Here is a 15816-nt window from a genome sequence, read left to right on the forward strand (position 1 = left end):
GAACCCTTTGAGGCAGGTGTGGTCATTATCTGAATTGTATGTACTAAGATATGAGCACATAGTAGTTTAGTAACTTTAACAAGGTTACAAAGCCTGTAAATAGCAAAATCAAAATTAAAACGCAGCGGTCAAACTCCAGAATCCAATACTTAACCACCAGCCCACCTGTCTTATTCTGGCTCCAACTCAGAGTTTCATCTCTAGGCTTTAGGTGGACAAATAGATGGACAAATAGAAAATTTGCAAACTTTAAATTATTGCATATAAAAATTTACACATAGTGACTGTTCTGAACTAATCCCTCAACAACCCTTTGAGGTAGGTATAATATTTATTAATATTGATAATACTAATATTTATATTATTTTAAGAGTGAATAAATTGAGATTCAGCAAAATTACTCTTCTTTCAATTTTCTCAGTGAACTGCAATCCTTAGATTCCTTGTCTTTCCCCCACTCTTACTTGCAGGCAGGGACCTCATTTTATGTATCTTTAAACCCTTCTTAAGCATCACAAAAGAACCAGACGACATTTGTTGAATGCCTGAATTTTTGGAGATACTTTTTACCTAACTCCTTGAAATATCCCTATCCCATGTGCCCTTTTAATGAAATAATACTGAAAAAACAATGATGCTAGAGGCAAAGAAAGATCCTGGGAGAAAACCTGAAAGAACAGGGCAAAAATTTACAGATATAGATGTCATATTTTTAGAATATCAAATATAATTTAGACAACTTTTTTTTTGAAATTTTACTCCATAAATATGATTTTCTTATAAAAAAGGCAAACCCTTTATATGAATATTAAAAAATAGATTGCAGAGCACTTGGGTGGCTCAGTCGGTTGAGCATCTGACTTTGGCTCAGGTTATGATCACACAGTTTCTGAGTTTGAGCTCTGCATCGGGCTCACTGCTGTCAGTGCACAGCCCTCTGTCCCTCTGTCCCCCTGTCTCTCTGCCCCTTCTCTACTCACACTCTCTCTCTCAAAAACAAATAAAACATTAAAAAATATATTGAATAATTGAATATTCATAATTAAAATCATAATAGATACTTGTGTACTTATTCCATATAGACCTTTGCCTGCTCTGTTAAGCTTCTTAATCATCATAATCATAATCCTATTTAGATATCTGATTTCTTATTAGTTTATTTATAAATTATGAGTGCCTATGTCATAAATGCCTTAGAGTTGTGTTGGACACAGAATACATTTTCAGTGTAGCATATTTCCTGGCACAGAGTAAATACTCAAAAAATGTAGTGAAGAAATTTCAAAGGAATTTCAAGATATTACATTTGAATACCCTACGTTCAGTTAGCTTATCTGTATTAGATACTGCCCATTTATATTATGAGATGCATGGAAATATGATAATATGTTCCATTTGAATCAATATTTATTTATTTATTTATTTATTTATTTATTTATTTATTATCATTTATTTATTTATTTATTTTTTTTTTTTTCAACGTTTATTTATTTTTGGGACAGAGAGATACAGAGCATGAATGGGGGAGGGGCAGAGAGAGAGGGAGACACAGAATCGGAAACAGGCTCCAGGCTCTGAACCATCAGCCCAGAGCCTGATGCGGGGCTCGAACTCACGGACCGCGAGATCGTGACCTGGCTGAAGTCGGACGCTTAACCGACTGCGCCACCCAGGCGCCCCTAACATTTATTTATTTACTTAGAGAGAGAGAGAGATTGCAAGCAGGGGCGGGGGGCAGAGAGAGGGGAAAGAGAGAATCCCAAGTAAGGTATGCACTGTCACTGTGGAGTCCTATGCAGGGCTCAAACTCACCAACTGTGATATGATGACCTGAGCCAAAATCAAGAGTATGACACTTAACTGATGGAGCCATCCAGGCACTTCGATAAATATTTATTGACGTCATGCTACGAATCAGGTTCTAGCTGATATTTTCAACATAATATCATTTATAATAACATAATCATTATAGTAACTAAAAGATAGGTATTATTGTAATTACCTAGCTTAAGAAATTTAGGATGACAGAGAATAAACATCATATAATATAGTGATTAAAAGCCAGATGGTATAGAGTGCTTAGACTGAATCTCATTTCTCCACCATTTACAGGCTCTGATTTGTAGTAAAATGATTAAACTCAGGGCTCTGTTTCCTTTTGACAAAATAAGTGTAATAATAACAACTACTTCATAGGATAGGAACTAAGCAATAAATGAATTAATACATGTAAAGGGCTAAAAGCAGTGCCTGGCAAGTTGTCAGTATGCAAGAGGCATTATCAGTTTGTAGTAAATGATAGAATTCAAACACAGGATTTCTGTATCTAAAGCCCATACTTTTTTCATAAGCATTTACTCAAAAAAAAGTTACAAAATTTTAAGATTTAATGGGAATAAATGACCTTTTTAATAATATCAATCCATTATTGTTCAAGTGTGTTTGGAAAAGGAAGTGCTCAAGCAATTCAATCAAGAATAGCTTATGAAATAAATTTAGCAGACTGGCTACTTACTTTGGCAATATGGTCTTTCATTTCTCCAACTCCAGGTACCATTAGGAAGGCATTCAATAGAAGCAGGGCCTAGTCCATGGTAACCAGGGTCACAGCTGAAAACTACCTTAGTTTTGTATTCATAATGGGAGCCATTCACAATTCGCCATCTTCCATGTTCCAAGGTAAAGGAATTGATGCTTGGACACGTAACAACTATACAAAAACCAAGAACATAAATGTTAATAAGTCAGTCATGTCTCTTGTACTTCTTCACTGTAACTTAATCTATTCTATTGCCTACATCACCACTGCCTTAATTCATTCACTACTGTGCCATACAAGTCTTTTAGCATTTTTAAGAATTTATTTTCCATGTTAATCTTCTCTACTCCCCCAGATCTATGGTACTGCTTGAAGTTCCTTGAACATGTTCTACTATTTCACACTTCAAAGTCTGTGTACATATTATTCTATTTACACAGAATTCTTATTACTACCTTACCTCCCTCTACTCTCTTCTTTCTTTTCTTTTTTCTTTTCTTTTTTTTTTTGGATTATCATATCAAAATTTATTCCTTAATATAGAAATACATGAAATATATTTTAATGGTAATTCCAATTATATTAGTTTGTTAAAATTGTCTCTTTTCTTTGAAGCTGATTTAAAAGTATTCTTTTGGAAATCTTTTCTCCCAACTTTTATGAGATATAAACGACAGGATGCAGAAAAAAGGGAACCCTAGTACAAGTTGGTGGAAATGTCAACTGGCACAGCCATTATGGAATATATATATGCAGAGCCAGTATGGAGGTCTCTCAAGAAGTTAAAAAGAGAACTACCATGTGATTCATCAATCCCAACTTGGGTATACATCCAAAAGAAATGAAATCAGGATCTCAAAGAGATATCTGCACTCTCATGTTCATTGCAGCACTAATCACAATAGACAAGATATGGAAACAACCTATTATTACTAATTTAGAAATTTTGAAGGATTATATTTTGAGGAAATTTGTTTTATGAGAATGGTGTTTTTGTGCAAGAAGGTGTTACAAACTTTGGCTTATTCAAAACCTGTTCAACACGGGTAAAACAGAAGCATTATTAAACACTATGTTAAGACTGTACAGGGGCGCCTGGGTGGCGCAGTCGGTTAAGCGTCCGACTTCAGCCAGGTCACGATCTCGCGGTCCGTGAGTTCGAGCCCCGCGTCGGGCTCTGGGCTGATGGCTCAGAGCCTGGAGCCTGTTTCCGATTCTGTGTCTCCCTCTCTCTCTGCCCCTCCCCCGTTCATGCTCTGTCTCTCTCTGTCCCAAAAATAAATAAACGTTGAAAGAAAGAAAAAAGGAAAAAAAAAATTAAAAAAAAAGACTGTACATAATTGAACAACTTTCATTTTAAATGAAATGCCAACTAAATTGAAACGTTAGTATTAAGTGAGAAGAAATAAGTGAAATATAGAGACAAATAAAAAACCTTACTTAAAATAATATTTCACAATTCTTGTGCTAACAAATATTTTATCAGAATTATTTTCTGTCACCATTACCTAATATTCACTTACCTATTAAAGTAGTAATGAAAGCAATGGGAATATTCTAAATGCAAGTAACCTGAAGAACACCGACAAAAGTTGAAAGTTATGCATCATTTCAGCAATATCTTTTATCCTTATAAAAATCAGAGCCGAATGTATTGGAATATAATTTAATAAATTATAAAACTTTACATTTTTTTCAAGGACTTGCATATAGAAAATACATGTTCACTAATGGATGGATTTTTATAAAATAAGTGGAACTTTGTTATGTAAAATAAAATTCACTTTAGTTTTTTGACATACATATTTAGGAGTTTCCAAAAATGAGTGGAAAGTCCTTATACAGTCTTCCAATTGTACATAGTATAAGACAGCTTAATTAACTTTTATTTCCCTCTTAGATATCACACTTCAGTCCAGGGATTAGTTCGAAAAATGCAAACAATACATAAAATTTTAAAACATACAAGATGTGAATAGAAACACAAATGATACCATTTCTTCAACACACATACCAACACAGCGAGGGGTCTTGTTATGATGGCTCCAAGTTCCATCCGACTGACATATGGCAGTGGTAAGTTCCTTAGATGACAATCTATATCCATCATTACAAAAATAGGTAACGCGCGTTCCTACCAAGTAGTCTGTTGTGAGTATTCCTCCATTTGTTGGAGCTTTAGGAATCCCACAGGAAATTGCTAGAACAAATACATACATACAAAATCACAGAAATAGAAAAATACTTAATTTAGTAGATAAGTCTCTTCAATTGTAAGGCATGTAAAACTATTTGAGATTTTATTAATTCCTCTGAAACAATTTCAGAATATCTCCTAGAAAAGCTTTCCTGAACTATAACTTTTTGAATAATTTATTTCAAACTCCTGTTGAATGTGTTTCAGATTGGTGAATCCATACATTATTAATGTTTTATTTCTTGGTTTCTTACTTGGTTTCTTGTCAGTGTGTGCATGGTTATCAGCATTCTATAGATTATATAAGAATAAAAATTGGGTAAATATAGAGTGTATCTAGGGCTAGTCCATAATTGGGCCACCACATAGCAAGTTTGGTCAATTACATTTGAGAGATAATTATTAAAGATTACAAAGGTATTGGTAAATAATACTCATCAAGATTTTTGCCAGGAATACAATGCATAGATGCATAGGTTTATTTTACCTGGAAGCTGGATATTGCTTTGTCTTAGGTCCAAACTCTATGTGCTTAGGGACCATCCATAGAATATCATGGGTATGGATATGTTTAACAAATACAGTTCCCGGAAATATTGTCTTAAACCTAGTTTGAATCATCCTGCATTTCACTGAAATGTCTTAGATGTGTTGGTTTTCATCTGCAATAAATCTGATGTAGGTGAAATTAGTCTTACTATAATGTGACAACTGCAGTCAACATTTTTATTTTAGTTAATTGTATATCATGTATTTTCAAATCTTATAAATGTTCACATCTTATAAATTCAAATGACTATACAGATACACTCTAAGATGAATTGTTTGCCATCTTTGCTCTTCAAGGACATTATTTGTGTCTTCAAAAGTAAACAAACAAACAAAAGACATAAGCTTTCAATGAATATATTTGGCAGCAAGACACTAATTAAAATGAGATTATTTGTAAATTTTGTATCATATTCAGATATGTGTAAATATTTATGCATATGTCTGCAGAAAAATTAGTATATTTGGTTACTGGTACAATCTAGAACCAGCTGGAATACTGTAATATCTGGCATATGTACTGTATTACCTCTATGAAATGGAAAATTTCTGAGTTCTGAAATACCCAATCTTACAGGTTTCCTATAAAATATTCTAGTTATATCTATAGTTTTCTCATATTAAAGGAAATAAAAGAACAGAAAGCTATGAGTTTGATTTAATACTTACAGACCTGTGTTCTAGTTACCTACCTCTCATTTCAACCTAAATTTGTTTCTATTTCTCTTAGAAAAACTACTATTTAGGTGTTTATTTTTAATTAACCCATGCACATTTTACTATAAAGTGAAAAGATCTTAGTGAAATCTATATGAAATTCACAAAATTGAATGGCAGACTTCCTACTGGTAAATGGTTTGATCTTTTGTAGTCTGATAACCTGCAAATTATGAACAGAGAAGCAGCGATGTTGACTTAATAAATTATATAAGCAATCTCATACAATTATGTTATTATCCGTGCAATCTAATTATAGAGTCTTCAAAATCATGTTGCAAACATAAATGGTTCCCTGATGTCTGTTCAAGCAATGCTTATATTTCCACTTAGGACTTTTGGAAATTTCAATTTGTCATAAGTGATCTCCCTACTGAACCCCACCAAAGACTGTGTATTTACTGATTTTTAAAAAATAAACTATACATTGTTGGAGTAGTGTAGGTTGAACTTAGATCACAATATAAAGGAAATATAGTTTAAATAGTATAAGTTCCATATATGTGGTTAGTATAAAATGGCTATATTTTAGAACTAAGAAAACGACAACACACTAAAATGATAGCACAACAACTATGCCTGTGGGTAGATTACAACTTAGCTTCTCAGCAATAAAAAGACAACAAATCAAGTTCACAAGAACTGTCATCACCAAGTGGTTGTCAAAGACACTTCACTCAAAAAAAGTACAAATTGAAAGTGAGGCAGAGAATGCAAACTGTTTCTATATAACACTGTACTATACTCAACTGTATAGTGGGATGAGACTGGTTCAATTCTTGAAGGAGAGGAAATCAATGAAGGGTCACTTGATGTATAGACAAATAAATAAAACACCTACCCAAACCCAATAGAGATAGCAGACTAAATTTTCTATCTTTTACTGTGCTCACATTGTGCAATTGTAGTTCAAGTAAATATATACGAGGACGCATAAGGAGACTGAAGGAAAAAAGAATAAAAATGATCGAAGAATTTAAAACAAATTTGGAACAAAACAAAAATTTGCATAAAAAATAGCTCTTCCCAATGACATTTAACCATTTCATTTTAATTAGTTCTATTCAACTACGGATAGGTCACATACAACAAAGGTTTTTATTAAATAATCTTTTTAAATTGTTTTCATGATAATAAAAGATCAATTTTGGAAATGACTACTTGAATTATAAATATGTTATCATTTTACTATGTCGAATATCTTTTTAATTTGCATTTTGATTTAACTATTCTAATTGTGGAACAATTTTAAATCAGGAACAATGGGGAAAAAATTACTCCATATGTAAATGTCATATTGCATACCAAAAAAAATCAATGAAATTATAATGTTGATTATAGAAAGCAATTTCAAAATTTTAGAAAGTTTAGGACATTTTTTATTTCTTTTTTTAAAAATATTTTTATGTTTATTTATTATTGAGAGACAGAGAGACACAGAGCGTGAGCAGGGGAGGGGTGGAGAGAGGGGGAGACATAGAATCTGAAGTAGGCACTAGGCTCTGAGCTGTCAGCACAGAGCCTGACACGGGGCTTGAACTCACAGACTGCGAAATCATGACCTGAGCCAAAGTCGGTCGCTTAACCAACTGAGCCACCCAGGCGCCCCTAGGACATTTTTTATTTCAACCAACAGTTAATTATATTTGCTAAAGGTTTCTTAAAGATTATTATATATATCTTATATAGATAAGCAATAATTACACAACTGAAATGTACTAGTTCAATGTCAGAGCATTATAATATTTATTTAAAATATATGTGATTTAGAGGTTATTGTTTATATATTTTTCTAAATTCCCATGATTCTGAAATTATAAGATCAAAAATTCTTTTCCAAAACAGTTTAGGGAAATTAATACTAAGAATTTGTGAATACTGCCACTGTTCATTAGGCAAAGAAAAGCAGACGTTTTGATAGTTTACCAAAATATATCTATTCAGCACGAAGTCAGCTTTCTCAATGTTGGGGTTACCCACGAAGTTTATAACTCTTCACAGATTTCTAATAAGTGATTAATGTTTCCCCAAGGAAACAACAGTTTTTTTCATTTCTCATTTATTTATCCATGTATATGAGAGTTATCTCTTTGTGAATTAAAATCGTAGTTTAATAGGTAAAAGAACCCATTTTGGATGTCTATCAATACCTATGCTTATTTTAACTTGCTGTTGTTCAATTTTAAATTTTAATTGATATATTTTATATTTTATTTGTTTTATATAAATTCCTTCTGATAAGCAGATTATAGATAAGCCCCATTATTTATTAACTAGAACGTTCTGCATTTTTTAATGTAAGGGGTTTTAGTTGTTTAATATGACTCTATATGCTGGGTAGAATACATCAAATATAAAATTAAATTTCATATTGAAACATAATGTGATATGTTAAGTATTAAAATTTTTTCTAAGTCCGATGACATTAGAAACTCTTGTATAACTGATATTGCATTTGTCCTTGTGACTGTACCTAGCTAAGAGACAAGATCTAGTCCAAAGATCAAAAATGTGCCATTTGTTGAATAAAAAGCTCGAAAATCTGTTGCTATGTCAGAATAAAATGCTCAGACAGTGCCTCAATTGTTTCTTTATCTTTTTTTTAATGTTTACTTATTTTTGAGAGAGAGAGAGAGAGAGAGAGAGAGAGTGCACAGGTTGGGGGGGGGAGGGCAGAGAGAGAGACACACACACACAGAATCTGAAGCAGGCTCCAGGCTCTGAGCTGTTAGCACAGAGCCCAACACGGGGCTCAAACCCATGGACCATGAGATAATGACCTGAGCTGAGGTGGGATGCTTAACCAACTGAGCCACCCAGACACCCCCTCAACTATTAATAAAATGCAAGTGAAAGGGAAAGACACATCTCTGTTAAGTTAGCTAAACAGTGATGAAAAAAAAAAAAATAACGTGGTGGTCAGCTACATTTTCCTATTTTAAATTTGTTGCTCTGAGAGCACATTTTTGCATACTCAGAGTGCATCTTCAGTGACCCTGCCCAATCTTATCCTCTGCTTTCTCTCTGCAGACTTCACATTAATGCAGTCTCCAGCTCTGGGTTGATCATTTTCTGACAACAAAGTCACGAGAATGGTAGACGTATCAATAAAGTTGTATAGGTGTATGAGTGGTTACAGGAAAGGCATAAATCACACAACAACAAATGAATTATAAAACAGTGTGTATCACGTTTCTCAAATTTATCATTCTGCATTTTTAAGTCTTACTTTCATGAGGGGCATCTATACTATGCTTCTGAATATTTATGGTTTGGGAAGTTCCAATGACCCAAATGAAAACGTTAAATGAGGTTAATCTTTTAATGCATTTGGGGATAATATACTTCACCTTGACAAGCAGGGACCGGTGCATCCCATGCATGATACCCATAGGAAGACTTTCTGCACACAGCACTACTTTTTCCAACGAGTCGAAATCCTCTGTCACAGGCCCAGCGGACCACACTATTAAGTTGTCCACCCGTCTGACTGATAATGTATCCATGAGGCGGAGATTCTGGTGTGCTACAGTAGAAAGCTTTTCAAAAGACAAAGGAATCACTGTATAATTAATGAATCAGAAATTCTTTACAATACAGCATGGTAAAAAAATCTAAGTGAATACTAGTACTTAAAATAGGGCAACTGCCACCTGTGTGAATTTTACTTCATATGAACATAATATAATTTTCTATTTTCTTCACAATCTGTTGAAATAACTTTTGGGAGACAAAACTATCTCTGAGCTTTCTTTTAATTTTTTATCATCATGGAAGATGCATTCTGAATTGAAATACACATATTTTCTTAACACCCTACAGGTTGAAAAGCCCTACAAATATTTCAGTGAATTTTAGAAACTGTACTTCTTGTCATTTGAAAGACCCATATGTAGGGTGCCTGGGTGGCTCAGTTAGTTGAGTGTCTGACTCTTGGTTTTGGCTCAGGTCATGATCTTGTGGTTCTTGGGTTCAAGCCCCACATTGGTCTCTGCACAGCCTGCTGGGGATTCTCTTTCTGCCCCTCTCCTGCTTGCTCTCTCTATCAAAATAAATACATACAATTTTAAAAATTTGAAGAAACTAAATGCCACAGTCTTGGTAGTAATATTTTAGGGCATGTTATTTACATGTAACTTTGAAGGTATTTCCAGACACCTATATCATGTTAGGTCAAACATTTCATTTTGGTTGATTTCTAAATAGACCCCCCACACTCCATAATCCTCTCTCCCAGTTTATTAAAGAGTTTCCATGCTGTCAAAAGTGCTTACATATGGTGATAAAAATGTCAATAAAGTAAAACTTTCTTCATCTTTTGAAGTCTGAAATGTCAAAAGATAATGTCAAATAGCTTTTTCCTATATATGTACTTTTAAGGCTATTCAGCCTGGCAGGATCCATTTACCCTTTGAAACTTCAATGTATTCATCTGAGAAAATAAGACTTTAGGGGTAACTAGTAAGAAAGAGATTGGACCTGGAATACATATGTCATAACCTATTATTTCTAAAGAAAAATTTACAATATGTCAAGCTATTCTTGGGGTTAAAGTGGTGCTTTCAATATGTTTATATCAAAATTTTTCAGAAATATCAACATAAATAAGGGTTTAGTCTATAATATAGTCAATCTAATGATTATAATTGATTGATTTGAATGTTTTCCCTTTAAGTTATTATGATCGTTAAAAATACATTTAATGTGCTGACTTTTAAATTCCATCTTTGGGCACAAATTTAATAAAAAGACATTTATATTGTTCATATGATAGAAATATAGATTGAAATATGAAAAAAATTTAATGATGACTGTACATGCTTAAATTTTTTAAAACACTTCTTTGCATATGTAATAATATTATTAAAACTTAACATAAATATATTGTATGATAAAACTTACATACATATTGGTATTATGGTGTCAGTGATAAGTCAATTCTAATATGTAGAAGACAAATGTTAATCAATTAAAATCAAACTATCATCTTATAGTTTTAAAATCAAAGTAAATAGACAAAATAATTTTATTTGTATATGATATAGATGCAAATATATATAAATAAACAAATTTGAGAGTATATTTTTAGAACTGAAATTCAACATTTATTGAAGGCTATGCCTAGAATTTTTGTCAGAATTGTTTATAATTATAAAGTAATTTTCCATTGAATTGATTTAGCAATGACCCATGGCTTGGGGAGACATGATCAGAACACGATACAGAAAGAGATGCCTGATTGGTTTTGAAATATTCAGTTATTGAGCACAAACCCATTCCTCTGACATGATTTAGGATGACAAAAAAAGGAATATGAACTTTGAATAATGAAGAACTATTTACATATACTTATTCAATAAGAAAATATTTGGCTCAGAATCATTAGACCCGATAAACAGGAAGGGGCATAGAAAAATTATTTCATCTTGTTATTAAAAAGGAATTTTATTCCATATCTTTCTAAATATTACTCACTGAAAAGCAGTAATAACAAAACAATTATTTTTTCAAAACTGAAGGTTTTTAAAGGATGTGCTGATCACTTCACTTTCAATATTTAACTTACTTAGCAGGTATCATAAATGGATGGATAATAAAAACAAAGATTTTTACCATTGTATGTTTATCTTTTGTTTAACCTTATCATATAAAGGAGTCATTCAATAGATCTGATACACACAACTGAGCAACAGTATTGCTATTTTGCAAGAATTCAAGGGAAATAAATCTATTGAAAAAAAAGTATTGAAGATACCAGACTTTAACTTATAACTAACATATATGTCATAAATACCCTAAATGCTTTTAATCTTTTCAAAAATCACAAGAGAGATATTGGATTATTATCATGACAATGGGGAAACTGAGACACAGAGAGGCTACATAAACTGCTCAAGGAACCTCAGTGCAGGACTGTGACTTAGATTCGTATCTAATTGAATAGTATCTGCGTCTGTGCTCTTTAGCCACAGCCATACTGAAGATGTCGGTGGGATCTGTCCTGAAGTTGTAAGTATCACATACCTATATATCTTATCCGGAAGCCTTTTTTGTTATTGCCATGATCTGCTGACCATTGAAGAAATACTTCATGACCGTTGCTTGTTACATTAAAAGGAGATGAATAATCTCCACTGAGGGAAATAAGCACTGGACTTTGAATATTTGGTCCTTTGGGAAGAAAATAATACAATTTAGATATACCTGAAAAATTATGTTCCAATTTATCTTTAATATTTTATATGTTTAGAGTACTATTAACTATGGTGACATTTTGCTCCACAAGCAATTTATATCATCAACGGTACCTTAAAACATATTATCTTTGTTTTAAACATTTAATTCCACAGCCAAAGAATCTATAATTTGTAAAATAATAAGCTTAAGTACAGTTTTCACATGGTATCTAGATAAACTTGATATTGATACTTCTAAAAATAACGGGGGAGATAAAACAAAATCATATAAGCAATTGTTTATACTGAAGGTCTGCATGTAAAATTAGAGTAGTTGAAATGAATTTATGAATATGCAGTAAATATAAATGATATTACCATCATACACCTGAAGAACATCAAATTCCTTTTCTGTCTGGAAGAATTCTACAAACATGCTGATATTATATCCTTTTTCTACTGAAATGCTCCAGGCACACATTTGAAGATTTGGGTAACTATCAGGATATCCCGGGCTGAGTATGACTCCAGTGGAATCCAGCCGTAATTCATTGGCAGGACAGAGCACTATCAAAGAAAGAAATCATTAACTAATGCTAGTGTGTTAGACCTAAGTTTAAACTGCATTTTAAGCATTGGGTACTCCACTTTCATGTTTAATAATTATAAAGGAGACAATACTTTGAATTATGTGTTTGAAGAGATAATTTGTATTAAACTTGCAGTTCAAAACATGGAGGAATGACCAAAAAATTAAAAGATAAAACATTTATCTCCTTTGATTTCTTTATATACTTTCCCTACATTTCCTCATCTTCTTGTGTCCTTTCCCCGCTGCCCCTTTTGTTTATGTCTTTGCTTGTCCTTTTCCTTCCTTCCTTGTTACTCACTTTCATTTCTCCTCAAACTTTAACTCACTCAGGCATGTAGGGCCAGAGAAGAAATTGCACTCTTTTGAGAGTATTCATTCCTGGCTAGGCTACTTCTGAACTCAGAGATGGGGGTAAGCCATGAGGATTTAACACAATTTCAGGTTACCAGTCATCTTTCAGTTCTTCGTGTTGTCTCCAGACCATAAATGTAAGACAAAGTATAACACTTCTTATTTCATAATGATACCACTGCTAGACAACAAATATATGTATATTCAAAAATACAGAAAATTTGTTATATGTTGACAATAAACATAATTATGATGTAACAGCCTCCAAAGTATAGTAAACTTCAATTGTTGGCATCAAGCATCATGTTTTGGGCCAAATACAAACATCTACTTAAATTTGCATTTGGAATGAGAGCGTGGGCAAGATGATCAAATTCTTGCCATTCGAGTGATGCTATTTCAGCCTTTTGTTTTTTTTCTTAAGAGTTTGAGTATTGGAGCTGCTCAGTATAGCTTACATTGTACAGAAGTAAACTCATATATACCAAACAGTATTTAGTTCAAATACAGAACTTTCTACTTGTCAGAACAGTGAGAGTGGTTACAGCAAAATATCCTATGTGAACTATTGCTAAAAAGTTTTTAAATTTTGGAGAGACCAGTTTTGGGGTATTATTACTGGGGACATTCAACTGGTATGATGGGCAGAGTAGACCACTTTTGAGAATTTAGTGAGTTGGAAATGTTTCACACGACATTTCCTAATCCAATTACTATGAATCAATTTCCATCTTGGAGTTAGATAATGTGGATCTCAAAATAATTACAATAGCACCTTAAGCAGTATTCTTGTTTTTCAGTGTTTGCTCAAATGAGCTAGGCTTGGAAACACCAAATATAGTTGCTGGAATATACATGAATAGATGAAAGATATATATTCATCACTTCCTGGATACAAGGACAATGAAATACTTTGAGTTATAAAGTCTCCATGTAGTATAGGGATAGAAAAGGATATAAAAATAATAGATTTTGGCAATATATAATTGCTCTTTAATCAAGTTGATAACTTGAAAAGAAATAATTTGAAAATAAAATTAACCATAACTAATATTAAGACACTTGAAAATTGACTGAAGAATATAGCATAGTTAGATATACTAAAAACAAAATACTAAACACAGAATATAGTAAAGCTAAAACATGTAAGAGTTGTTTTCCTTTTTTTTTTTTTTTTTTTTTGGCTTTTACTTCTGCTTCTTTTACTTCAATCTAAGATGTTTGCTTCTTGGATAAGACTTTAAGATTTCTCAAAAATAATTAAGTAAATGGTAGCAGGTCATAAGCACTCTAAAAGAAATCTGACCTTTGCTTTTCATAAAATGAAAAATGTGTAAAGTAAACAAAAACATTAACTTGACAATCGTAAATGAAATGAAAAATTTGAGTCAAAGATGAAGAATACATATTAGTGAGTATATAGCTATGGCATATTGAAATGACAGATGTATATAATCATATGGGAAGCTGAAGTAAGTCTAAGGAAGGGTTTATTTAGTGTGTGCTCAGCTATTTAATACCGTGGAATACTTAACTAAGTATCTGCTTGGCTTACTGAGCATGTGACTTCTTCACCAAAACCATTTAGCAACTTCATAGTTTGCCACAAAGTCCTCCAAGTTCAGTCCTTACCCACCTCCCCGAGTTTCTTTCCTGCTCCTCCTCCACTGAAGTGAAATGCTCCAAACATAGTAGATAAACTATGTGCAGCGTTTTGACCTCTGCACATTCATTCATCCGTGCTTCTGTTTCAAATGCCCTTTTTTCCTCTGCTGCATTTGAAATGTTACTGCATTTCAACACCCAGATGAAGTGTCTCATCTTCTGTAAAATCCTTCCTGAACTGCTCTGCTACCAATCTGAGTAGAATTGCTGATTTCCTTCTTGGTGTCTCTGCAATGTATGCTTTTATTACTGCGGTTAGCAATTTCATGGCTATTTCCTTAAATTTTTGGTGTCTCCCTTTCTGGGCTATGATTATTAAAAACCAAGTGCCATGTCCTATTTAATATGTTGGCCCCCATATTCTAAACTGAATAAATATTCCAGATTACTTTTGAAAAACTGATATGATTCAATATAATTTACTTTAAGTACACAAATTAACCTATTTTCATACTATCCAACACATACCAAGAAGCCCTACAACCATCAAGAATAAGAGGAATATGTATTGATTGTGACTATATGTTAAGACACTGTTAAGCGCCTGTTGTGCATTATGTAACTTATCCCAACAACTTTAGAAAGCGTGTACAATTCCTCCTGCCATTACACATACGAAGGAACCAATACCCAGAAAGTTTAGAGTGCAGAAGTGTCACAGGTTCAGCTGGATGGACCCTGCAGTTTAACCACCGAATATAATCACCCATTATACTTCATTTATATCAAAGTCTTTGAAAAGCAGCACATTTAGCATTGCTTTCCATATTTTAAGCATGATAAAGAAAACTAAAAAGGATAAAGGGAAGAATAAGAGAATTGATGCAGCCTCTTTTAGGAAAAGTGAGAAAACGTGAAGTAATTTAAGATAGACTAAAAACAATGTATATTCGTTCTAACAGACTCCAAAAGAATGACCATTTTGGCAAGTCTGTGAATTCAGTCAAATAAAGAAAAAAGGTAAAGTTAGAGTTTTGGCTTAAGTACCTGGTCAATTAGTTAATGTAATAACACTGCATAAACTAATTCT

The 15816-nt window shown here is 32.8% G+C and overlaps 1 protein-coding gene across 2 annotated transcripts in view; it reads right to left on the reverse strand.

Moving 5' to 3' along the window:
• Nucleotides 1–15816, reverse strand: part of CSMD3 (CUB and Sushi multiple domains 3) — a 1257946-nt gene that overhangs the window by 78422 nt on the left and 1163708 nt on the right. Inside the window, exons 48-52 of one of the 2 annotated variants that reach the window (XM_047073796.1) lie at nt 12557–12745; nt 12027–12173; nt 9353–9541; nt 4554–4739; nt 2516–2710 (exon numbers count right to left, since the gene is read on the reverse strand). In XM_047073796.1, coding sequence (XP_046929752.1) covers nt 2516–2710; nt 4554–4739; nt 9353–9541; nt 12027–12173; nt 12557–12745 — 906 coding nt within the window. The remainder of the gene's footprint in view (nt 1–2515; nt 2711–4553; nt 4740–9352; nt 9542–12026; nt 12174–12556; nt 12746–15816) is intronic. The other variant, XM_047073797.1, reaches the window with a different exon arrangement.

This window comes from Lynx rufus, unplaced genomic scaffold (genome assembly GCF_022079265.1).
Source record: "Lynx rufus isolate CCGP_SWC_20201006 ecotype Redwood Valley unplaced genomic scaffold, mLynRuf1.p SCAF_12, whole genome shotgun sequence".
NCBI classification, from domain to species: domain Eukaryota; kingdom Metazoa; phylum Chordata; class Mammalia; order Carnivora; family Felidae; genus Lynx; species Lynx rufus.